This window comes from Salvelinus alpinus, chromosome 31, assembly GCF_045679555.1.
Source record: "Salvelinus alpinus chromosome 31, SLU_Salpinus.1, whole genome shotgun sequence".
Classification (NCBI taxonomy): domain Eukaryota; kingdom Metazoa; phylum Chordata; class Actinopteri; order Salmoniformes; family Salmonidae; genus Salvelinus; species Salvelinus alpinus.
This window is the reverse complement of record NC_092116.1, coordinates 20010255-20036127: the sequence shown is the minus strand read 5'-3', so window position 1 is coordinate 20036127 and position 25873 is coordinate 20010255. Positions and strand designations below refer to the sequence as shown.

General features: G+C 44.7%; 2 protein-coding genes across 7 annotated transcripts in view; both read right to left on the bottom strand.

Annotated features, from left to right (window-relative positions):
• Window positions 1-1263: 1263 nt before the first annotated feature.
• On the bottom strand, window positions 1264-14122 carry LOC139561116 (vang-like protein 2). Its single transcript, XM_071377994.1, has 8 exons — window positions 13363-14122; window positions 8592-8853; window positions 7988-8111; window positions 7141-7748; window positions 6118-6254; window positions 5796-5931; window positions 5383-5629; window positions 1264-4033 (listed from the first exon to the last, which is right to left on the bottom strand). The coding sequence occupies exons 2-8, from the start codon at window positions 8660-8662 to the stop codon at window positions 3773-3775; spliced, it is 1584 nt and encodes a 527-aa protein (XP_071234095.1). The 5' UTR covers window positions 8663-8853; window positions 13363-14122; the 3' UTR covers window positions 1264-3772.
• Window positions 14123-17042: 2920 nt separating this feature from the next.
• Window positions 17043-25873, bottom strand: part of LOC139561788 (rho guanine nucleotide exchange factor 11-like) — a 30868-nt gene continuing 22037 nt past the window's right edge. For 4 of the 6 annotated variants that reach the window (XM_071379068.1, XM_071379070.1, XM_071379071.1 and 1 more), the window contains 12 exons: window positions 23674-23822; window positions 23172-23247; window positions 22630-22812; window positions 22313-22394; window positions 22067-22147; window positions 21806-21864; window positions 21469-21639; window positions 21102-21335; window positions 20695-20796; window positions 20065-20390; window positions 19830-19962; window positions 17043-19644 (listed from right to left, as the gene is read on the bottom strand). In XM_071379068.1, the coding sequence (XP_071235169.1) occupies window positions 19586-19644; window positions 19830-19962; window positions 20065-20390; window positions 20695-20796; window positions 21102-21335; window positions 21469-21639; window positions 21806-21864; window positions 22067-22147; window positions 22313-22394; window positions 22630-22812; window positions 23172-23247; window positions 23674-23822 (1655 nt within the window). In that variant the 3' untranslated portion in view covers window positions 17043-19585. Of the gene's footprint in view, window positions 19645-19829; window positions 19963-20064; window positions 20391-20612; window positions 20797-21101; window positions 21336-21468; window positions 21640-21805; window positions 21865-22066; window positions 22148-22312; window positions 22395-22629; window positions 22813-23171; window positions 23248-23673; window positions 23823-25873 lie in introns of those variants that run through there. The other 2 variants (XM_071379072.1, XM_071379074.1) reach the window with 2 other exon arrangements.

Sequence of the window (25873 nt, the reverse complement as noted above, 5' to 3'; positions counted from 1 at the left end):
TATTCCTTAGCGTGAACTCTAACTATGAAAATAATTATCAATATAATCCCAATACTAGGCTAGCATAAACAAAAAGATGCTCATTTGACAACAATTCTAGGGCACGTGCTATAACAGAAACGTTGGTGGCGTATAACAGAAATGTTCCTCTCCCAGCCCCCTTTCACAGTAGTTAACCACAGTAATTTTCTGTTAAACTTGCACCTGCAAAATGTTCAGTGGTGGAAAAAGTACACAATTTTCATACTTGAGTAACAATAAAGATAACTTAATAGAAAATGGCTCAAGTAAAAGTGAAACTCACCCAGTAAAATACTACTTGAGTAAAAGTTTTTAAAGTATTTTGGTTAAGTATCAAAAGTAAATATACTTAAGTATCAAAGTAAAAGTAATTTCAAATTCCTTATATTGAGCAAACCTGAGAGCACTATTTTATGCTTTTATTTACAGATAGCCAGGGGCACTCTCCAAAACTCAGACATAATTTACAAACAAAGCATTTGTGTTTAGTGAGTCCGCCAGATCAGCTAAGCATTCAAAATGTAACGAGTACTTTTGGGTGTCAGGGGAAATGTATGGAGTAAAAAGTTCATTATTTTATTTTGGAATGTAGCGAAGTCTAAGTAAAAGTTGTCACAAATAAAAATAGTAAGGAAAAAATACAGATACCCCAAAAAACAACTTACTGTAAGTGGTATTTAAAAATATTTTTACTTAATGAAGTACTTTACAGCACTGAAAATGTTTACAGAGACGTGATGACGGCCCAGTGGAAGCAGTTGATAGAATGTTTAAGACGATTAATGTATTAATATTAGCAGAATTGAGAAGTGTTTCAGTTGAGGAAGTATCTTCTGCGTGACCGGCGTAACGTTTCTTGTTTCCACCCACCCCTTTTTCTACAGAACTGACTGACATTTAAACAGCAAATAAATCATGCCCACACACACACCCACGCAGCGCCCACACTAGCTTCCATGACAATGTTTGTGGTCTGTAGGGTCTCTCTCCTGACGTGAAACTTCCCTCCTGTTCCAAACATTTTTGAGGTCAACTCTGCTCTCACTAAGAACATACAATACATTGTGATAGAGAGAGAGCGAGAGAGCAAGAAAGAGCGAGAGAGCAAGAAAGATTGAGAGGGAGAGAAAGAGCGAGAGGGAGAGAAAAACAGACAGAGAGAAACAGGCAGAGAAAGAGAAGAGACAGTGAGCAAGCGAGAGGGGGGTTAGGGGGCATTAAACAACGCCACATAGCATCATATCAAGAGAGATCATTTATTAAAAAGGCTGTAACAATTTTGTCCTAAAATTATCCAATATTAAAACATTTTTTCAACTTCAAATGTCTTTACATCACATTGGTCTTAAAAAAAAGTTAGGGACTTCACTTCGACATGAAATGAATCGCAAACATGTAGCTTTTCAAAACGTCATGTAACTACATGCATCAGGGTTCATAATGAAATGAAGGTCTAATAAACATACGGTACACATATAAAAAAAAGTGATAAAACCATTTATACACAACATAGGAAACTACTGTAGCTGTTAGCCGCCAAAAAAGACAAGAACCATTGTGTGTGCAGGACCTATCAGGACTGTTACTGATATTCACCTCAGCCTATGAATCAAACAAATCATCAAGCACAATGTTTCCATACGAGTCACATATTAGTCACACCTTAGCCACACCATACACTCAACACAAGAGGCTGCTGAGGGGAGGACGGTTCACAATAATAGCTGTAATGGAGAGAACGGAAAGGTATCAAATAGGGAAACCATGTGTTTGAGGAGTTCGATACTATTCCATTCCAGGCATTACTATGAGCCCGACCTCCCAAATAAGGTGCCACCAACCTCCTGTGACAACTGTGTTTTTATTATTTTGTACTTCTGTGTTTTGGTCACATGTTCAGAACAGTAGTCATGTGGTACACTATGGCTGTGTCCCAATTATCGCTCCTTCCTCAAAGTGGTCACTTGACTTGTTCACGTCCCTTCACTGATTTGATGACTGGTATATGAAATATGGTGGAAACTCCCTCTAGCCCATGACTTTACCAATCCAATGCTTGTAGACTTGTGGGAAGTAGTAAAACAATTGCACACTTCAGGAGAAAAATAGATGTTATTGGGACGCGCCCCTGTATCTGGAATGGAGTGGGATTTGGCACGAAAAACTAAATAATGTCTCATGACAAGTGGTTCTGTTTTTTTGTATCTGTTCCTCCTCCTTCATTATAAAACCAACACTGGATTACACATAAAAAGTCCAACATCCATTAACGTCACAAAAACATTCTTTTTCTTATTAAAAAAAAACAGCCGGTTAGTGTTTCACCTAAACATTCGTCAGCTGTCTCTTGAAGAACCCACTTCCTTGGGACCAGTAAGCAGATTTAGTCCAATGAAAATAACAGTCCGTTTATTGGTCTATTCAGTGATATTTCAATCACCTGATTGGTTGATGTAGTAGCTGATTTGCAACTACAGTTTCTACTTGAAACTTGACTTTTCAAGTAATTTTTCACATGTAAGTGTTTCCTATTCACATGTATCTGTTCGTTGAGCCTATACTGCTTAACAGCCCATCAGCTTATTGGTTAGTAACATCAGATTAGGTATTAGAAGTGGGGGGGGACCTAATTATTATTATTATGTTATTTTTTTGTCTGAAAAACACTCCAAACATCCTGCCTGACCGCTCGGAGGCGTCCGCATGGTCCTAAAGCGCACCTTTTCCATCGTTTTGTATCACATGCCAATGACAAAACTGGGGGGGACAAAATGCAATTTCAGAATGTGGGGGGGACATGTTCCCCCCGTCCCCAGGAAAGTTGCGCCCCTGAGTAGCATAGTAATGTCAACTTCAATTGGCTGGTTGTGAATTTAGTGCAGTTATTGCCAAGGAATGAGAAACATACAGGTCCCAATGACTGTAACAAAGTAACACACACAGTTCATTAAACAGGACGGCCAGAGGTCTCTGCTCCAGCCCTTGGTGGCAGACGCCACATACATTTCCACTGCTTTGTGTGAAAAGAGATAGCTGTCTAGACAGTGCTACACCTAGGATGCGTCTGAAATAGCACTCCATTCCCTATATAGTGCACTACTTTTGACCAGGGCCCATAGAAAATAGGGTACAAAAGTAGCGCACTATATAGGGTATGGGGAAGTATATATGCTGTGGAATGTAGAACAAAGAAAGTCTACTATGAGGTTTTCTAACCAAAATCCGGGGATCTTGAGAAAACAGCAATTGAGTTGCGTTGAACAGTCATCATCATCATCATCGTAAAGGGTTTGGGGTGGATTTAAATCACACAAGGTGGTTATTACATCGTTATAAACAGAGCTATGAGCTGTATTAAGGTCTGTGTAAGTGTAATAACTCCCTAGGACTCTGCACAGTCTTGGTAACAGTATCAAGCTACATGGTGTCAACACGCTCAGGTCTAGGTGAAGCTCATGCATTGTGGGAATGATCAGCTCATGGGAGTGTCTGATTGGTCAGTCAAAAACAGTAAGAGAGGACCCAGAGAGAGTTGGGCTCTGAGTAAAATTGAAAATGTGTCGCTCTCTCTGTTCCTTTCCCCATCTCATATTCTCTCTACCTCTCTTCATTCTCTCCACCTTTGTGTCTTCTCTCCCTCTATCACACAGAGGTCAACGCTGAGTTGGGCTTTGAGCAAATTTGAAACATAGTCTCTCTTTTCCTCACTCGTATCATCTCTATCCTTTAATTTCTCGTCTTCTCTCCATTTCTACACAGAGGTCTCTGACTGCAGCCTCATGACAAACTTGTGGCTCTTGGGGTCGATAAACTCCTCCCCCAGGTGGAGGAATGGGAGGGGCGCCACAGTGACGACCAGGGAGAAGTCGAGTCGGCGCAGGGAGAAAACCAGACCCGGGCGCAGGGCGGACGTCACCGGCTCCTCGCTCACCAGGGTCCACTGGCGCCCCCTACCATTCTCCCGTTGGTACTGCATGGTAGGGCCTGGGGAGAGGTAGCGCTCTAGAAAGGCCTGAAAGAAACACACAGAGAGAATGAGATAAGACAGTCTGACAGGGTGCCACATCTTGTCATGGGTTCACTTTCTCTCAGGGGAATGTTAAGTAGGCTAGATATGATTCATCAAGTGAATCATGCTTGTTCTAATCCCGTTATGGTCATGAACACCTCAAGTTGAATATTAGGTCATGTATGGCTGTTATTTTTAGTGGTCATGTCAAGGGTATAGATATCACATCAAGAGTGTATGAATCTAAGGGGCCATGTTGTAAGTGTGTAGGGGTTATATTAAGGGTATAGGGGATATATTAAGAGTATAGGGGCTCACCATGGGGGTCATGTTAAGGGAGTAGTGGTCAGGTTAAGGGAGTAGTGGCTCACCATGGGGGTCATGTTAAGAGAGTAGTGGCTCACCATGGGGGTCATGTTAAGGGAGTAGTGGCTCACCATGGGGGTCATGTTAAGGGAGTAGTGGCTCACCATGGGGGTCATGTTAAGGGAGTAGTGGCTCACCTTGGGGGTCATGTTAAGGGAGTAGTGGTCAGGGTTAAGGGTGCAGTGGCTCACCATGGGGGTCATGTTAAGGGAGTAGTGGTCAGGGTTAAGGGTGCAGTGGCTCACCATGGGGGTCATGTTAAGGGAGTAGTGGTCAGGGTTAAGGGTGCAGTGGCTCACCTTGGGGGTCATGTTAAGGGAGTAGTGGTCAGGTTAAGGGTTTAGGGGCTCACCTTGGGGGTCATGTTAAGGGAGTAGTGGTCAGGGTTAAGGGTGCGGGGGCTCACCATGGGGGTCATGTTAAGGGAGTAGTGGTCAGGGTTAAGGGGCTCACCATGGGGGTCATGTTAAGGGAGTAGTGGTAGGGTTAAGGGTGCGGGGGCTCACCATGGGGGTCATGTTAAGGGAGTAGTGGTAGGGTTAAGGGTGCGGGGGCTCACCATGGGGGTCATGTTAAGGGAGTAGTGGTAGGGTTAAGGGTGCGGGGGCTCACCATGGGGGTCATGTTAAGGGAGTAGTGGTCAGGGTTAAGGGTGCGGGGGCTCACCATGGGGGTCATGTTAAGGGAGTAGTGGTAGGGTTAAGGGTGCGGGGGCTCACCATGGGGGTCATGTTAAGGGAGTAGTGGTAGGGTTAAGGGTGCGGTGGCTCACCATGGGGGTCATGTTAAGGGAGTAGTGGTCAGGGTTAAGGGTGCGGTGGCTCACCATGGGGGTCATGTTAAGGGAGTAGTGGTAGGGTTAAGGGTGCGGGGGCTCACCATGGGGGTCATGTTAAGGGAGTAGTGGTCAGGGTTAAGGGTGCGGTGGCTCACCATGGGGGTCATGTTAAGGGAGTAGTGGTAGGGTTAAGGGTGCGGGGGCTCACCATGGGGGTCATGTTGTATGTGATACAGAACTGCAGGTGGTTGATAATGCTCTCCATGCTGTGGTAGGGCTGCTGGCGCGTGGTCCTCAGGTACTTCTGCATGGCCCGGGCCATGGGGGCGAAGATGGCCTGAGCCGCCTCCCGGGGGTCCATCACCTCGCGGGGGTGTTTGGGGGACGAGGCGGCTGGCTCGTCGTCCTGGAGACGCTTGATGTGCGTGAAAGCCTCCTCTACCGCCACCACCAGCCTTGGAGGAGGTAGGGCATGTGTTATGGATATGACGTTTTAGACTGGTATACACTTCCTGTATGTCTTGTCTTGGGGGCACCAATGGCATCCTTTTTAAGCATAAATGACAAGTTTTAAGTATTGCCATCGCTGTCTGACAAGCTCAGTGTGTCTCCTCTCCTCACCTGGCCTTGCGCTTGCGGACCCTGCGCTCCATCTCTGCCTCCTCGTAGTAATACTCGTTGTGGGAGTTGTCTCTCCTGCGGGCCGCAGCAGCGATCATCGCTCTGGACTGACCCGTAGAGTTGTTGGTGCTGTTCTCTGGAAGATAAATCACCATCAAGAAAAACGCAATCAACATAGAAACGTGCTATTCATTGAGCAAAGAAATCGTATCACTATTGGAAGACAATGAAGACAGGGGTGAAAAGTGAATGAGGGGAAAAAGGGATGAGAGGAGGAGAGGAGAAGAGAAGGAAGGAAGGATAGTATCGAGTCAAGTCTTACCTTCTCCCAGAGTGTAGACTTTGAAGCCAGAAATCTTCTTAGAGAGGATGGACTTGGGCAGGTTGAGGAGAGCAGGGTTGTAGACTGGGAAATCACTGTAGTACTGGTCCAGCACCCAGACTGCTGCTCTCTGGATACTGGAGAGAGAGAGACACACGGGAACCTATAATAACCTGCCATTACTATTTCAAAATGGGTTTTATTAATTTAACTAGGTAAGTTAGTTAATAACAAATTCTTATTTGTTTGACCTACACCGGCCAAACCGGCACAACTGTGCGCCACCCTATGGGACTCCCAATCACGGCCGGCTGTGATACAGACTGGATTCAAACCAGGGTGTCTGTAGTGACACCTATAGCACTGAGACGCAGTGCCTTAGACCACTGCGCCACACGGGAGACCCAAGTGGAATACGTTCTAATCATCATCAACACTAAGATCAGCATCATCCTCATTAACATTACCACCATTATCATCAGTAGCATCATCCTAATTATCCCTTCTGCAACGTATTCAAACATCAGACAAGCGTTTAACCTTCAATAGCGGCACCTGTAGCACAGACTACAGGACAGATGTGGTATTGCAGCTATTATAGATCACCTGTCAGCGCCCCTCCAAACCCACTAGGGTGGGAAGCAGATAACTACTGGAGCAAACAACCTCTCCCATTGGACCATACTCATGAGTGCTATGCAAATAGCTTGATGCAACCTAAACACTCACCATACAAATGACACACATATGCAAATAGCCCCAACGAACAGGCTGATGAGGTAATGCAGGTTTCAGTTCAGCTGACTGAATGATGGGACCAACCACGTTGCTATCATAACTGTCTCTGAAACTAACACCGAAGCTGAGATTATGGTATGAAACATGCAAATAAACATCCCCAAAAATAGCACCTGCAGATACAGGAAAACCACACTAACACACATGAATAAACTCACATTCCATGCTTTATGAAAAACTACACATGCACAAACAACATTCATGAAACGTCACAGACACACCCACCTGAGGTGTCCCACGTTGTAGAAGCGACTAGCCCCGTCTGTGGTGCGCACCATCTTGAGGCAGAAGGCAGGCTGCAGGTGTCTGACCTCCAGCAGCACTAGGGCCAGGTATTGGATGAAGAGCAGCGCGTCCACCAGCGACGCTGCGTACCCAACGATACCCCTGTAGTCCCTCTCCCGGGGCTCCAGCACGCGCACGCCATAGAACAGCCAGTAAGACGCTACGAAGAGGAAGACGAGCGCCAGCAGCAGGCAGCGGAAGACGTAGAGGCGGGGCAGGGTGGCGCCCGGCGGGCGCAGGAACAGAGCCCAGGTGGAGATGAGGAGGACCAGGAGTTTGAAGGCCAGTGAGACGTAGAGGCCCTCGCAGGGCGTGCCGCAGGGCTCCAGGGACTCACGCCACAGCAGCTGGGGCAGAGCCAGGAAGGCCAGGGGAGTGACCAGGGCGAAGAGGCCCAGGACGGCGCCCAACGCAGGGCCAAGGAAACGACGGCATTCCAACGGGGAGGACTCCTCGAGCTCCTTGGAGACGCGCGTCAAGTCCTCGTTAGAGACGCTGTGTTCTGACGTGCCAGTCTGCACAGTGGTGGTCTCACCCCAGTTATCATCCTGGAGAGAGAGAGCGAGAGAGAGCGAGAGAGAGCGAGAGAGAGAGATTATTTGAGCATTTGTTTGGAGGTCATAGGGAGAGGAAATATTACCTGAACAAATGAGACAAGAGGATAATGAGAAAGAGAAAGACAGATTAGAGAAGGACATAGAGAAAGTCAAGTAAAGGATGACAGAATACAGACAGATGGTCAGGGTAGTGATGGGAATTGTATTGAAGGAAAGGGCTGAACTCTGACCCTGTCATCTCCACGGGTGGACTCTGTGTCCAGTAGAGGCTCTCCAGGGGCCTGGATGGTGACTGACTTGTCTCCACGACTACTGCCGTCTCTGCTTTTGGAGCGGTGCCTGTCCCGCCTATCCCTGAACATCACACACAGAGACAGAGACAAAGGGTTAACCCTAAAACAGGGCCTACTTTCTAGAGGTTAACCAAACCCCATCGTCTAAATAATCACACACACTCAAAGCTTCTATAACGTAGGATGTGGTCACACGCAAGTTAAAATGTATTTACAAGAGACTGAGCGTGTTCGAGTGTGAGTGTGCTCTGCATAAGTATACACTGAGTGTACAAAACATTCCTAATATTGAGTTGCACCCCCCCCCCCCCTCTGTATGGCACACACACACAATCCATGTCTCAATTATCTCAAGGCTTAAAACCTTCTTTAACCTGCCTCCTCCCCTTCAATCAGTGTAGATGAAGTGGATTTAACAAGGGACATCAATAAGGGATCATTGATTTCACCTGGATTCACCTGGGAAGTCTATATCATGGAAAGTGCAGGTGTTCTTAATGTTTTGTACACTCAGTGTATATATCATGTGTGGGTTACCCACCTGTGCTTCCTGGAGCTGCGGGAGTGTGAGGACTTATAGGAGTAGCCTGAATACTGCGACTCGTTGTCCATGTCAGAGACCGGTGGGTGGGGTTTGCCCCTGTGGGTCCCTCCTCCCCCCGTGCCGCGCTCCCCGGCTCCGCCCAGCTGACTCTTGCGGTGGCTGATGGACTTGGAAGAGAGGGCCAGAGGCAGGCGGAGGAGCTCAACCTTACTCCTGAGGGAATCTATCTTGGAGGCCGGAGGAGAGGGGGAGGACAGACCTGACGGCAGGAGGGAGATAGGGAGGGAGAGGAAGAGCAAAGGGAGAGAGAAGGAGGGGAGAGAGGGGGGAGGAAGAGAGAGAGGGGGGAGGAAGAGAGGAAGAGATATAAAACTGTTTATTAATCAAATCAAACTTTATTTGTCACATGCGTCGAATACAGCAAGTGTAAACCTTACCGGGAAATGCTTACTTACAAGCCCTTAACCAACTGTGCAGTTCAAGAAGAGTTAAGAAAAGATTTGCCAAATAAACTAAAAATAATTTAAAAAGTAACACAATAACGAGGCTATATACAGGGGGTACCGGTACTCAGTCAGTGTGCGGGGGTACAGGTTAGAGGTCATTTGTACATGTAGGTAGGGGTGAAGTGACTATGCACAGATAATAAACAGCGAGTAGCAGCAGTGTACAAAACAAATTGGGGGTCAATGTAAATAGCCAATGTAATCATGATTAATTGTTCAGCAGTCTTATGGCTTGGGGGTAGAAGCTGTTAAGGAGCCTTTTGGTCCTAGACTTGCCGTTCCGGTACCGCGCGGTAGCAGAGAAACCGTCTATGACTTGGGTGACATAATATGAACATTTTATCACCATGTAATGTATTATATTACCATGTTATTAGTCCTATCAGATAGGCAGGCTGTCACAACAGGACTGAAGGGAAGGTGGTGGAAAACACCAGAGCTCAAAGGGATGTAACCTTGACATAGCGCTCTTTAGATAGGATTCCAAACAGCAATGTCTGTCTGGGATAGTGTCATGAAACTACTCAGTGAGTTGTCAGTTTGCTTTCATCTGATAAATTAGGATTATTTAACAACTCTCACAAGACACACATGGAAGGATGTTCCATCAATGGGAGCTGGGTTAGAATAAAGTCCTTTCTAGAAGCAGCTGAAGAAGCCTCACGATGAAGCTGTGGAAGGACTTCAGAGGTTTTAACCTCTATGGTATCCCCCTGTGGTACAAGCCCAATATTACCCCTCATATATTAGTTCAGATGGAAAATACACACCATTTAACAGCAACAAATTAGTTTCACCAAGCTGACAGGAGCTTGTTACTGCCTTTCATATTCCCGTTTGTGCATGCACTACACACACACACACACACACACACACACACACAGACACTGCATTCCCCTACCATCCCCTGTGGTCTCCGGGGCAACAGAGCTTGGCTATTACTAAGGGGATGAATGAGAGGCGATGGGTGAGAAGATGGGGGGATTGTTGCCATGGTGACCTGACTATCAACTCCCCACCCTCTCTCTCCCTTGCCTCTTCGTCTAAAAGCACTCGATCAGAAACACTTTCCCCCCCCATTTTGATTCCGCTAGAATGTGTTGCAAAGATCATGTCCAATGCCATTTTAGCTGGACCAGTATGTTTCTCTCTTGTCAGAAAGGCACTGATTCCTAATGTGATAATGTGTAGTGAATAACCACCTCTTTGCACTCTATTTCTGTCGTTCTCCCTCTCCCACTCCAATTCACTCAACTGTTTATGGGACCACATAATAGGTTTCATGTGAGAGTAAGACATGAGCTCCCTGGTAAAAAAAAAAAAAACACACACACACACAATACATACAAATGCCAATGACATTAGCTGGAATTCGACACAGGGTTTTTAGAGGCCTAAGAGGCATGATGTGAGTTACGACCAAACCATTTAAAGAGCAACGAGAACACAGTGAGGCCTTTTGCAGAAACACCTACCCAGAAAAATCACCTGTGTGCCCAGGCGTTTTAACCATTGAATGAAATCGCTGAAGAAGAATGAAACACTTATAAGCGACAGCAACCCACATCTAAAAACAGACGTGGCCATGTATCACTCCCAGGGGAATAGAGTTGTTTTGAGAAGAACTGAGCTACACGAGCCTCGCAGGAATCATAGGTCTACTCAAACTGATCACAACAGACAGCTTTTGAAACAGGATGATGCTGGGAAGTTATACATTGGGTTATTAACATTGCTAACAGAGGGTGTAAGTTAATAGTAATGTCAGCCGTAAAGGTTATAACTTGAGGGTGCCTGGACCACCATTACAGAGTTCAATCAGAGTTCACCCTCTGAACTGTTTCCTAGATGTCCTCCACTTTGTCAGAATGGACTACTGTTGATTACCTCCGCACGCCTCCCCCACTATGGGCTCTCTCTCCCAAAAGCAAAACTGACTTCATTCTTGACCTGATTTTCAGCTAAAAGTAGTATGACCCCCTTAAGTTTGGTTTAATCAATGATTCATCCAACTCAGAACTGAACTCTTGAAATAAGCCTACAGACACTGTCCTGTCGCTCTCTGTGTCTCTCTCACACACATCCTAATTAGAGTGGCTGGCATTGCTTCCCAAGCAGCAAGGTATTATTGTGATGGGTGTGTGGTCACGGGTGTGTGGTCACGGGTCTGTGTTGTAGCCTATTGAGGATATTATATGCACTATTATTCTCCATTTCCTCTGACCCATTTAAACCCAAACACCTGTTTGTTCATTTTTTAAATTTAACTAGGGAAGTCAGTTAAGAATACATTCTTATTTTCAATGACGGAACAGTGGGTGAAATTCCTTATTCAGGGGAAGAACGACAGATTTTTACCTTGTCAGCTCAGGGATTCGATCTTGCAACCTTCCGGTTACTAGTCCAACACTCTAACCACTAGGCTACCCGCCGTATTAATACAACGCAACAACACAAGTCTAGAACCCAACCACCAGTTTGTGGGACTAGTGAGCGTGGAATATTGTGTGTTGTAGGCTCTGTGTGTGGGTGTGTGTGTTCCAGCCCTCTGCAACCATTTAACTGTAGGTCCCTGATTTAGGCAACACACAAATGCTCTGAGTGTTCCATCTAAAACCTCAACAGAGACCACCTGTGACTTCAAAATACTTCAACATTGTTTTTTGGGCTAAAAACAACCAAATTTGGGTTATTTAGTAACCCAGCGCTGGTTAAATAGTAGACAGAACATGTTATTTTGACCCAGCCAGCTGGGTTGCGTTGGGATTACCCAAACATGGGTTACTTTATCCATCAGTTGGGTATTTTTACTCTCACGCTGGGTTGACCTAGCAGCTGGGTCTTTTTAATATAACCCTTAGGTTCTGTTCAGGAGGCGTGCCTTATTAGTGGTGTGTCTTTCAGCAAGATCTTATTGGTAACTCATGAGAGTAAATGTCATTCCCGTTCATCATGCTAAGTTTACATAGTGCAAATGCAGACTTTATTATTATTCATCATTTTTACACATTATAATAAGGTACACCACCTTATTGTATCCCAACAATAGGCTTTTAGGGAACTCATACACTTCTGTAAGCATCATTAAAAATGTCAATGGTCAACCTTAGCATATGATAACTATGCAACAGAACAGATGAACAGGAATGACATTTAGTCTCATGGGTGGCTAAAAATAACTATCTGAAAACCACGCCCCTACTAAATTAGGCCTCCAATCTTCTGATCTGACCTGCTGGGTCATATCTCAATAACCTAGCAGTTTTTTTAAAGAAAACAATCCAACTAAGTGACCCAACACCTGCAACCCAGCAGTTAGGTCAACCAAACAAACCAGTTTTTTTTGTGTGTAATAGGCTTTATTAAAAGTTCTACAGTCCCAGGTGGCACTGCTGTGTCTGAATGCCTGCGGTTCCCATCTCTTCCACAGGCCTAGATGAAAGCCTCGGTGAGGTAACCGGGATCTGGGGCGTGGCGGCGCCTCAGCACAGAATAACTAAATTAATCGAGCCACAGGCTTCATGGGGCCTATCCATTACGCACCGGCTCCTTCCTCTGGTTGACACAATGAGCCGCATGCAACTCAGACACGCAGGAATTACGAAAGGGTGAGATTAGCCTATTTTACTGTAAACCTATTATTGGTGTTTACCCAAAATATTACGTTTCTCAGTAAAGGTTAATGGGAGGCGACATGTCAAACCTCGACTTGAAATAAAGTATCAAGTCTCACGCCCATGCAGCAGCACGGAGATGTGGGTTGTCGATACAGATTTTAGGGGACTAGGCTACATTGAGTCTGGTTGGAAAACCACAGCATGCTGCATTCGTCAATATAAACTATTCTAAACCAGTGTTATACATGTGCGCATATTTGGCACACGTACGTAAAAGTGCCATTTGGGTGGAATACTTAATGTTGTTGCCTGGAGACATGCAACTCATCATGAGATTCAAATCTGACATTAATTTTTCTGACTGAACCGCAAATCAAGCCAGATTGGCGCATTACCTGTAAAACAATGCCGAAGGATGAAGTTATAATTAAATATGCAAATAAGTTGGCCAATTGTCCTTTCCATCAATGCCACTTATTCATTAATCATAAACAACCAGCCAGCAATTCAAGGACTTCAATTGAAAAATTAACGGTCTCGGAGTGCTTTAGAGGCAATGAATGACAAACCTGGCAGGAGAAAGAAAACATATTTTTAAATGAATTTTACCAAGAAATAACGCTCCGAGCAGTTCAGAAAGCTTACCTTTATTTTCAAATGTGCTACCCAAATTGGTAAAAAGGGAATTGTAGCCAAAAAATCTCGACACAAAGAAAATCCCAAACAGTAATTCAAATCAGGCGGCTGGGATGTACACATATCCACATTCAGTTTCCTTCCCAACTGCACCTTCCAGGGACGAAGGGTTTGTAACTTAATCGCTCTTCAAATACGATATCCTTTTCTCAACTGAAAATCATCCAGGCTATACAAAAGACATGAGACGCATCCCATTCTCGGTTTCTGCATCTGTTCTTCGCTGGGAGCCCCGCTGCGTGTGTGAATACGGACATTCATCAGCGAGAGGGGTACGCAACACAGTTAAACGCTCCACATGATACGCAAAGCTTTTGTGTTGCATTAATAATCACAGAATAAAATTCATAGAGAAAATCCAAGTGTATGTTATATCAGGTAAATTATATAAATTCAATTTTTCAGTTATGAGAAGTCAAAATATATTGCGCTTTTGTTCTGTGGTTCCGTTTAACGGCAAAACACCGCCGCCGGGTATGGGACAAACGCTCGCTCCCCTATCCAAAGGGCGAAAATCCGCTGCAAGGTCCCTTCAGCCACAGTTTTTTGTTTGTTTCTGTATCCTAGTATGGAAACGGTTACCCTCTCACTCTTTCTGGATAACTAGGATTCGATTCGTTTTTCATTCATTCAAAACCCTCTTGCTCTTTGCTTTCCAACCGTAAAATCAATGGCCGGCCTCCCTCCACTCTCTGGAGTCCTCAACAACGATGCTCCGCCTCTTTACTCCTCCACCGCCCCCTCTATCTCTCTCTCCCCTCCTCCTGGTTCTGTTCATTCTCACCTTCACTTTCGCTGTTAGACGAGCCGAGTGCAAGGCATAATCCTTGCTCCCATTTCACCTCTATGAAGGACAATCACAGAACTGCAGTTTGTCCAATGAGTTTTACTACAGACGCTTAGACCTAATCCTCCCCAAACTGTCCGTTTAATTTAAAGCTGCCTCTGACCCGTGGATGCTCCTCAATTTCGCAAACCTAACAGATGTAGGCCTATTCCACGTATTCTGTGCTCCAGAATCAGGCCTATGATCCAAAACCCTACACTTTTGTATTAATTAAATGTCTGAGCTCTTGAATGTAACCGAATATGAATTTGGAAAGACATATAGATAAGCCTCAACCCAAAGGAATATAATAAATAAATGTTGATTTCTATGGCTCAACAGCTCCAGTGAGAGCGTGGCTCGCGGCGTGTGCAGCAGTGCATTGAATGTGATTTCTCATGCGTCAGTTGTAGTGCAACAACACCTGTGCCGCATTATAAAACACATCAAGTTTAAACACACTTTACTTTGACATGCATTGTCTGCTCGACTGGAAAGTGCTAGGCCTACTCAACAGAAACCTACCACCCATGCCCAAATCCCCATAAAGGGTCAAATATATCCTCTTCCAACTCCAGCATGTGAATCTCAATTGTTTTTCGCTCTCCTCACCTCCTTTTCAAAACGCATGTGACCTTAGACCACTGCTCCCGAGTGGTGCAGTGGTCTAAGGCACTGCATCTGTGTGAGAGGCGTCACTACAGTCCCTGGTTTGAATCCAGGCTGTATCACATCCGGCTGTGATTGGGAGTCCCCTAGGACAATTGGCCCAGCGTCGTCAGGGTTTGGCTGGGGTAGGCCATCATCGTAAATAAGAATGTATTCTTAATTGACTTGCCTTGTTAAATAAAAGGTTAAAAAATATATAAAAACATTTAAATTGGAGAAAGTCTGTGGTTCCTCCCCTCATACACGACATGACCAAAAGTATGTGGACACCTGCTCGTCGAACATCTCATTCCAAAATCAGGGGCATTAATATGGAGTCCCCCCTTTGCTGCTATAACAACCTCCACTCTTCTGGGAAGGCGTTCCACTAGATCAGGGGTGTCAAACTCATTCCACGGAGGGCCTAGTGTCTGCAGGTTTTTGGTTTTTCCTTTCAATAAAGCCCTAGACAACCAGGTGTGGGGAGTTCCTAACTAATTAGTGATGTTAATTCATCAATCAAGTACAAGGGAGGAGCGAAAACCCGCAGACACTCGGCCCCCCGTGGAATGAGTTTGACACCTGTGCACTAGATGTTGGAGCATTGCTGTGGGGACCTGCTTCCATTCAGCCACGAGCATTAGTGAGGTCGGGCACTGATGTTGGGCAATTCGGCCTGGATCGCAGTCTGCTTTCCAATTTATCCCAAAGGTGTTCGATGAGGTTGAGGTCAGGGCTTTGTGCAGGCCAGTCAAGTTATTCTACACCGGTCTCGGCAAACCATATCTGTATGGACCTCGCTTTGTGCACAGTTGCATTGTCATGCTGAAACAGGAAAAGGCATTCCCCAAACTGTTGCCACAAAGTTGGAAGCACAGAATCGTCTAGAATGTCATTCTATGCTGTAGTGTTAAGATTTCCCTTCACTGAAAATAAAAGGGGCCTACCCCGAACCATTATTCTTCCTCCACCAAACTTTACAGTTGGCACTATGCATTTGGGCTGGTAGTGTTCTCCTGGCATCCGCCAAACCCAGATTTGTCAGTCAGACTGCCAGATGGTGAAGTGTGATTCATCACTCCAGAGAATGCGTTTCCACTGTTCCAGAATCCAATGACGGTGAGCGTTACACCCCTCCAGCCGACGCTTTGCATTGTGCATGGTGATCTTAGGCTTGTGTGCGGCTGCTCAGCCATGGAAACACATTTCATGAAGCTCCCAACAAACAGTTACTGTGCTGACGTTGCTTCCAGAGGCAGTTTGGAACTCGGTAGTGAGTGTTGCAAATGAGGACAGATTATTTTTACGCACTACTCGCTTCAGCGGTCCCGTTCTGTGAGCTTGTTGCGGCCCCATTATACCACTTTGCTGGTTGCTCCTAGAGGTTGCTACTTCACAGTAACAGCACTTACAGTTGACCGGGGCAGCTCTAGCAGGTCAGAAATGTGACGAACTGACTTGTTAGAAAGGTGGCATCCTGTGACGGTGCCACGTTGAAAGTCACTCTTCAGCTCTTCAGTAAGGCCATTCTACTGCCGATGTTTGTCTATGGAGATTGCATGGTTGTGTGCTCGATTTTATACACCTGTCAGCAATGGGTGTGGCTGTAATAGCCGAATCCACTAATTTGAAGGGGTGTCCACATGATTTTGTATATATTGTGTACCTTCTCCTCCAATGCATTTTGAGAAGGAAGCAAGGAGAGGACGTGAGCACTGAAGGCAATACAATTGAGATTCACCCATCATGTTAGTGGATGAAGGTCAGTTCGGATTTCCCCTACTGAATATAATATTTCCTGGCCCTCAACATCAATACTTGGCTTACTTGACTTAAGCCCTTGGCTCCTTTCCTATAAGGCGAATACAGTAGGCCGTTCAGGGCAAGTTTTCCCAGGTCAAACCAATTGAGGCTGCTCACTGTCACCTCCACAGCTCTCCTCAAAGTGGTCAACTTCAATGATACGGGAGGCCCTAAAAGACAATACATTTGTCGGGCCCTTGAGAGAGAAATTGGCCCGATATTTCTGTACTCAAGAGTGGATGTATAATGTGTGAATAAATATGCTTACTGGTAGCTTCAGGATCTGTAAATGTTCAAGGTAGAGTTAGTTTCTTTCTCATATCAACGAAGGTGGGCGAGTTAGGACTCAATCCTTTTTTCAAACAGTTCTTTTTAATGTCACAAAACACATGAATCTGCAACAAGACTTAATTTTCCTTCTTCGCAGCTAACAAGCTCACCATTTATTAAAACGTGAGAGAAAATAATGTACACTTTTTCTTCGTATCTACAAAAATCAAATCAAAAGGACTAAGGCTTTACAGGAAAAAAACAAAAACGATTGTGATTTCTATATTACATAAGTGAACGAGATTAAAAGAATAAAGGATCATTAAAGACATGTGTATGCATACCGTAGTTTGTTGTGCAGCGGTTTGACAAAGGGAGGAACCATCAGTTCTAACCTCTATACGAGAGAGATGGTTAGAGAACTCAAGACAGAAATGTAGGAAAAACACAGACAAAAGACCAGAAGAAAAATAACTTACTCAAAAGAGTGGGTAAACGAATGTCGAGCTAAGAGACAGAATGAAAGTAAGAGTCTGGAATCATCCACCGTGCCAAGATAAACGAAAAATCTGCATCCCCTCTGGAGGGGCTCCAGTGGATGATTCCAGACTCTTACTTGAATCTCTTAGCTCGACAACACACACACTGTAGTGTCACACAGACATATCGTATGCTGACAACACACACACTGTAGTGTCACACAGACATATCGTACGCTGACAACACACACACTGTAGTGTCACAGACATATCGTACGCTGAACACACACACACACTGTAGTGTCACACAGACATATCGTATACTGACCACACACACATTGTAGTGTCACACAGACATATCGTATACTGACAACACACACACTGTAGTGTCACACAGACATATCGTATACTGACAACACACACACACTGTAGTGTCACACAGACATATCGTACGCTGAACACACACACACACTGTAGTGTCACACAGACATATCGTACGCTGACAACACACACACTGTAGTGTCACACAGACATATCGTACGCTGAACACACACACACTGTAGTGCCACACAGACATATCGTATACTGACCACACACACACACACTGTAGTGTCACACAGACATTTCGTACGCTGACAACACACACACTGTAGTGTCACACAGACATATCGTATACTGACAACACACACACTGTAGTGTCACACAGACATATCGTATACTGACAACACACTTAGAGGGTTAACAGACTTCCTCTCCCAATGAATACAAGTTGTCTGTGCAAAAGGTGTCTTCCAGTTCAAACCTATGCTACTCTGTATGAAGTAACATCCCTTCATGTTGTTTTGTGGCAGTACAGCAAACACTAGTCATGGTATAGTAGTATAGAGGGGATTCACAGTATTACACACACAATACAGTAGAGCGTTCTTTAGGAAATTATGACGACATGATAGACAGACATCTGTGTATTCATTGAACATGTATCCTTTTTCGTAGTGGTCATCGCTGTATGTCTAGGAGTAGCGCTGCAGACGAGACAACAGCCATTCAGTAGAGGACAGTGCGGTAGTAGTGTTACCACGGCGCGTTACTGAGGTCACCGGGAATAGGTTGTCGCTACAGACAACCCATCCCGTAGCTTAGCAGCTGTACATACATGCAGGACTTGCTGCATACGTCAGAATGACCGACCGACCGCCATCTTGGTTATCCCTTAACAACAACAACCAACCTCTTCCTTCATGGTGTTTCTCTCCTCTCGTGTGTGATTATCAAACATATGTATCACATAACATGAATGATATTATGGATGAATGAGGACTGTGCATGTTGTGATCTCTTTACTCCTTCCTTCCTCTTGATCCAGTGCAATAAACCTGAATATATAGATATATAGACACAGTCCTTCGATCAGCCTCCATGGCAGGCATACTGTAAAGCAACCAGCGGTAAAGAACTACCATCTTGGCTCAAACTAGGTGCAGCTTTGACTCACAATGGAGCCGGTGATCTGTCCAGTGTCCTATCCCTCACCAATCCAATCAGCTTTGGCGTATGGATACGTGACAGAGGATGCATTGTGGGTAAAGTGCTGGGTTCCTTCAGTCGTTGTTATTTTATCAAAACACTTTCTGTCACTTCTCAACTCTCCCGTGTTCTTTTCAAAGTATACTAACTTTTCCTTCCAATGTAGCCAACCTTATTCATTCCATTCAACATTTCATCCTTGACATTACTCAATTTAGATTCCTCTCACTTCTAGTACTCTCTTTGCTTCTTCACACAACCGTTTCATCACTGCTTCTCTCCGTTTCCCCCCTTCATCTGTCCATCCTCTCGTCCCAGGACTCCTTCCTGCTCCGCAGAGGTCAGAGTTCACCCTAACCCCATGCTGGGGGCAGCCCCTTGGGTGTCAGGGGCATCAGTCCTGCATCAATTCCTGGTCTCCCAGGGCAGCGCCAATGACATCCCGGTACTTCCTGGATTCTGCTCCCATGAGCAGTGCGTGCTGGGATTGGGCTGATGGTGAGGAGTGTGCGAGGGGGTTAGGGGGTAAAGGCTGGGGTCCCAGTCCATCAGTGTGTGTGTGCGTATGTCTACGGCAGGGTGGGGGTAAGTCTTTTAAGTCCTCGCTGAAATGACAACGTTAGAATCCAGTGGAGAGGATCTTCAGCTTGGCTGGCTCTGCTGGGCTCGCCTCCTTTCCTGGAGAGATGTCAATAACAGAGCTGATGTGAACACAGACAAACACAAACTAACAACCAGAAAGGTCCATATTGAATTTCAAGGTTAAAGAAATGCCTTTATGAAAATGTGGTATCCAGACCAAATCTTTCCACAAAACCTCTTCTGTATGACCCTGACCTCCTCTATCTAACCCCTGAACTCACCGTCCCCCGGGTCCCGGTCCAGAAACGGTGTCCTGACGACGGTTGCCTGGATACAAAAGAGGTCACCAGACTCTGGATTGACAGGCGGCTCTCTCAGTGTTTTCAGGAGCTGGTGATGAGCTGTCTCTATGTCCTGAGGGGGGTATGAGGGGAGAAAACGACAAGTAAAGATTAGCATGGAAATAACGTTCAAGTGTGTGTGTGTGTGTGTGTGTGTGTGTGTAAAACGCCTTACCCTCAGCTGGTGTAGCTTTCTCATCAACTCCTCGATGGTGTGGAAAATGTAATCCACGTTTTTGATTATATGGCTCTGGAGGCTCTTTCGTGATTGACTCTGCCCTTCCTGCAGACTCAGATTTCCCCTCTCCGATTGATTGCCCGCAGACATGATGGAAGCGACCTGCCCTTCTTTCTCATGAGTCTGTACGGGCGATGAAATCACTTCCTGTTCCAGATCAGGAAGTTCAGTGGTGGTCGGGGGGTCGTTGACCTCATCTGTGTGACTCTCGTCCAGCAGTCCCTCTCCCTGCTCTGTAGGCATCACCAGGTAGAACACGTTTCCTGCAGCACAGTGGGTTTACAGAGTTGCAATGAGCACCCGCGGGAACAAAAGTCAATCTCCATGTTAAATTGACACTACAACTGTGAAATCTTATAGTATGCAGCCATTCAAAAATGGAAAAACGAAGTTGAGTGTCCTTATTGGACAAATTCAGGAAGAACCATACGATCTGCGTTTCAAAATAGTTCTCTGGAAACAACTCTGGTGTAGTAGTCACAAACCTCAGACAGAGAGACTTGGACCTAATGGAAGATATTCATGAAGGTTTGAAGAGGACAACTAGACTGACGACTGGAGCATTACCCCGTACACTGGCCTCGCCTCTCGGCTCAGGTGATTGGTCAGAGTGGAGGGTGACATCTTCAGTGATGTCAACAGGGATAGAAGGGGAGCCCGCAACCACAGCTGTGCATAAGAGGACAGATGGAGTGAAAGAGTGAGTGTAAGTGGAGGGAGGTGATATTGTATGAGAGTGTGACAGACAGAAAGAAAGAGATCCGAAAACCAGATCAGTTGAATCTAACTTAGGAGTGTGACCATGCAGAAGGTAAAAGGAGTGTGTATTATCAAACATTCAGATGTCATTCTGTAGAGTCTGACTTCATTTGATCATATTAGACACCAACGTGGCTCCACAAAGAAACAAGCAGTAATTTAATGAAAATGGACAACAATATTAGGTTACTGTCTAAATCTTCTGTCCTCGTTACCTTTCCTCACAACATGCACACTGGGGGACTCCACCTCCGAGGGCGGGGCTTCTGCGTGCTCAGCCTCCCATTGGCTGGAACTGACGCTAAGGAGAGTCTCAGAGGACGTCGGCCTCTGTTGGTCATTAAACAGGCTGCTCTCATTGGCTGCCTCGTTTGTGGGCGTGCCATCTGAGCCGTGACTCCACCCATCTTCTTCCAGGTCGCGGAAAATCAGCTGCCTTAGCGTCTCCACTGAAAAGGCAGAAAAGTGGTATTGAATAGGTGGGAAAGTTGATTCTCAACCAAACACATTCTAGTGACGCTAGTACATACGTATACAAAATCATATTTTAATATGTTCAAGTCAAGTCTCTTGCTTTCTCACCATCTTCCAGAGCTGCCTCTGCTACTCCAATTCGTCGCTTGACGTAGTCCCGCCCCTCCCCGCAGAGGAAAGCTCCTGATTGATCCGTTGGTGTGGTGCGTGCGAGCTCGTTGTCTTCATCGTTAGGGGAGTCCGTCTCCATGAGAACCACCTGCTCCGTCATCGAGTCGTCTAGGGAGATTAAAGATCATCAATGTGATGAACGACAGAGCAGATTAGGGGAATGATAGAGAATATTACTGTACAGAAATATCCTACAGAATTAAATATTTATATCTGTAGTCACTATAATCCACTCCAAAAACATACACTTCCTTACTAACACAATTTGTCTCACCTGATTGATAGACATGGCTGCCAGTTGAGACAGGGGAAGCGTTGCCAAGATTTGGGGAGCTGAGAGAGAGATAAAGGAGAGAGAGATAAAGGAGAGAGAGAGAGGGTGAGGAAAAAGTGAGAAGACAGAAGAGAGAGAGAGATCAATGAGATGGAATCTGTACTGCTTAGGACAACTATAGCGAATGGTCTGCAATACTATCAGAGTCTACAGGTCTTCAATGTTAATTGATAGAAATGGGCCAGTGTAAGGATTACTCACAAAACAGGTGTGGATCTGTTATTGGTCGAAGGTGAGGAGCCAGCAACCAATGAGATGGTCTTTTCAAGTTGGTCTTTCCAGCTGTGACATAAATAAATAAAATGGCACTCAAAACATCCACCAAAGCTTTTCCATGTGATGAGTAAAATGCTGCAGGTTAAAATCCTGATGAACCTCTATCGTGTATATTATCTGTAAACTAATCTACATCATCCATATCTATAACAGGAATATAGATGTGCTCACGTGTTTTTCTCTGAGGACGTCCCCGCTACCAGTTCATAGATCTTTCTCTCTGTGGTGCTGATGATGTACAGGGCCTTGTTGTCTGAGGAGGAAAATCAGACACAATCAAACCATCATCATCATCATCACCACAGGGATAATAAAGCCATTATCTCATAATTATCTTGCAAAATTATTGAGATCCCATTTTCTGTTATTACATTGTTGTTATAGCATTAAACTGTTGTCTAAATCTAACCCAGATCACTGATTCATCTATACACAACCATTGGCCACTCCACACTTTGTCCCATAACCCCTGACCTCTAACCTCTTACCTGTGGCCACAGAGCGCACCAGGAGGGAGTCTAGCTGGACCACGGGGCTGAAGGAGGCCTTGGTGTCCCCGCTACCTCCTCCTCCTCCCCCCAGCCAGCGGGACGGGCAGCGCAGCAGCAGCCGGTCATCTGGACCTCTCTGGAGCAGAACCAGCAGGTCTGATAGCAGCAGGGCCTGGATCTCTGAGAGATGAAGGAGAACCAGAACCACATGGTTAGAACCCTTACAGAACACTGAACACTAGAACTTAGAACCTGCAGGTCTGACAGCAGTAGGGCCTGGATCTCTGGGAGAGGGAAAAGTAATCAAGTCGAAGATAGTCACCCAAAAAGTCAAGGCACAAATGATTCAACTCCCAGTGTATTATCTCGTGACTGAAGCAACATTACAGCAGAATCAGAACAGTGACTCCAATATGGAATACATGTCTGGGACAGTGTCTCCCGGGGTCTCTCGCAGCTGATTCCTTTTAGCTCTGGACAGAGTAGCCAACAGAATCTAAAGCACAACGGTTCTATCTGTGGAGTGTTGTGGGTCTTACCTAAAGTTTTGTCTTTATTGACTTTCCAGGTGAGAGGACCCTCATGGATCATTGTCTTACTGGTCAGGTCCAGACTCTGACAGGACAGAGGACATCATCAGAACAAAGATATTATACTATGTGTTGGAGGAAGAGACTAACTTTGAAGAGGAGGAAAATAACTTTGAAGTGGAGGAAGAGACTAACTTTGAAGAGGTGGTAAATACTAACTTTGAAGAGGAGGTAAATACTAACTTTGAAGAGGAGGAAAATACTAACTTTGAAGAGGAGGAAAATACTAACTTTGAAGAGGAGGAAAATACTAACTTTGAAGAGGAGGAAAATACTAACTTTGAAGAGGTGGTAAATACTAACTTTGAAGAGGTGGTAAATACTAACATTGAAGAGGTGGTCAATACTAACATTGAAGAGGTGGTCAATACTAACTTTGAAGAGGAGGAAAATACTAAAAACTCTGAAGAGGAGGAAAATACTAAAAACTCTGAGGAGGAAAAGGAGGTACCTTGAACTGTGGCGTGGGGTCCAGCCTGCGCTGGTATTGGTTGAGCCGTTGCCGGTGTTCAGTCTCCCTGACGACTTCATTGACGGCCTGCAGAATCCCGCGGCAGCAGGCCTGTGCACGTTGGAGAGGCGGGAGGTCTGTGGAGCCAGCTGTAGGAAGACGTTACACCCAGTGACATCACAACATCAAATAGGACCAGTTAGTTCAAAGCAGTAGCTATTCTTAAAACACTACTAAGACTAACCTACTCGCCTAACTACTAAGACGAACCTACTCGCCTAACTACTAAGACATCACCTAACTACTAAGACTAACCTGCTCGCCTAACTACTAAGACTAGCATATCACCTAACTACTAAGACTAACCTACTCGCCTAACTACTAAGACGAACCTACTCGCCTAACTACTAAGACATCACCTAACTACTAAGACTAACCTGCTCGCCTAACTACTAAGACTAGCATATCACCTAACTACTAAGACTAACCTGCTCGCCTAACTACTAAGACTAGCATATCACCTAACTACTAAGACTAGCATATCACCTAACTACTAAGACTAACCTGCTCGCCTAACTACTAAGACTAGCATATCACCTAACTACTAAGACTAACCTGCTCGCCTAACTACTAAGACTAGCATATCACCTAACTACTAAGACTAACATATCACCTAACTACTAAGACTAACATATCACCTAACTACTAAGACTAACATATCACCTAACTACTAAGACTAACATATAATCTAACTACTAAGACTAACATATCATCTAACTACTAAGACTAACATATCACCTAACTACTAAGACTAACATATCACCTAACTACTAAGACTAACATATCACCTAACTACTAAGACTAACATATCACCTAACTACTAAGACTAGCATATCACCTAACTACTAAGACTAACATATCACCCAACTACTAAGACTAACATATCACCCAACTACTAAGACTAACATATCACCTAACTACTAAGACTAACATATCACCTAACTACTAAGACTAACATATCACCCAACTACTAAGACTAGCATATCACCTAACTACTAAGACTAACATGTCACCTAACTACTAAGACTAACATGTCACCTAACTACTAAGACTAACATGTCACCTAACTACTAAGACTAACATATCACCCAACTACTAAGACTAACATATCACCTAACTACTAAGACTAACATATCACCCAACTACTAAGACTAACATATCACCCAACTACTAAGACTAACATATCACCCAACTACTAAGACTAACATATCACCTAACTACTAAGACTAACATGTCACCTAACTACTAAGACTAACATGTCACCTAACTACTAAGACTAACATGTCACCTAACTACTAAGACTAACATATCACCCAACTACTAAGACTAGCATATCACCTAACTACTAAGACTAACATGTCACCTAACTACTAAGACTAGCATATCACCTAACTACTAAGACTAACATATAATCTAACTACTAAGACTAACATATCACCTAACTACTAAGACTAACATGTCACCTAACTACTAAGACTAACATGTCACCTAACTACTAAGACTAACATGTCACCTAACTACTAAGACTAGCATATCACCTAACTACTAAGACTAACATATCACCTAACTACTAAGACTAACATATCACCTAACTACTAAGACTAACATATCACCCAACTACTAAGACTAGCATATCACCTAACTACTAAGACTAACATGTCACCTAACTACTAAGACTAACATGTCACCTAACTACTAAGACTAACCTGCTCGCCTAACTACTAAGACTAACATATCACCTAACTACTAAGACTAACATATCACCTAACTACTAAGACTAGCATATCACCTAACTACTAAGACTAACCTGCTCGCCTAACTACTAAGACTAACATATCACCTAACTACTAAGACTAGCATATCACCTAACTACTAAGACTAGCATATCACCTAACTACTAAGACTAACCTGCTCGCCTAACTACTAAGACTAACATATCACCTAACTACTAAGACTAACATATCACCTAACTACTAAGACTAGCATATCACCTAACTACTAAGACTAACCTGCTCGCCTAACTACTAAGACTAACATATCACCTAACTACTAAGACTAACATGTCACCTAACTACTAAGACTAACATGTCACCTACCTACTAAGACTAACATATCACCTAACTACTAAGACTAACATATC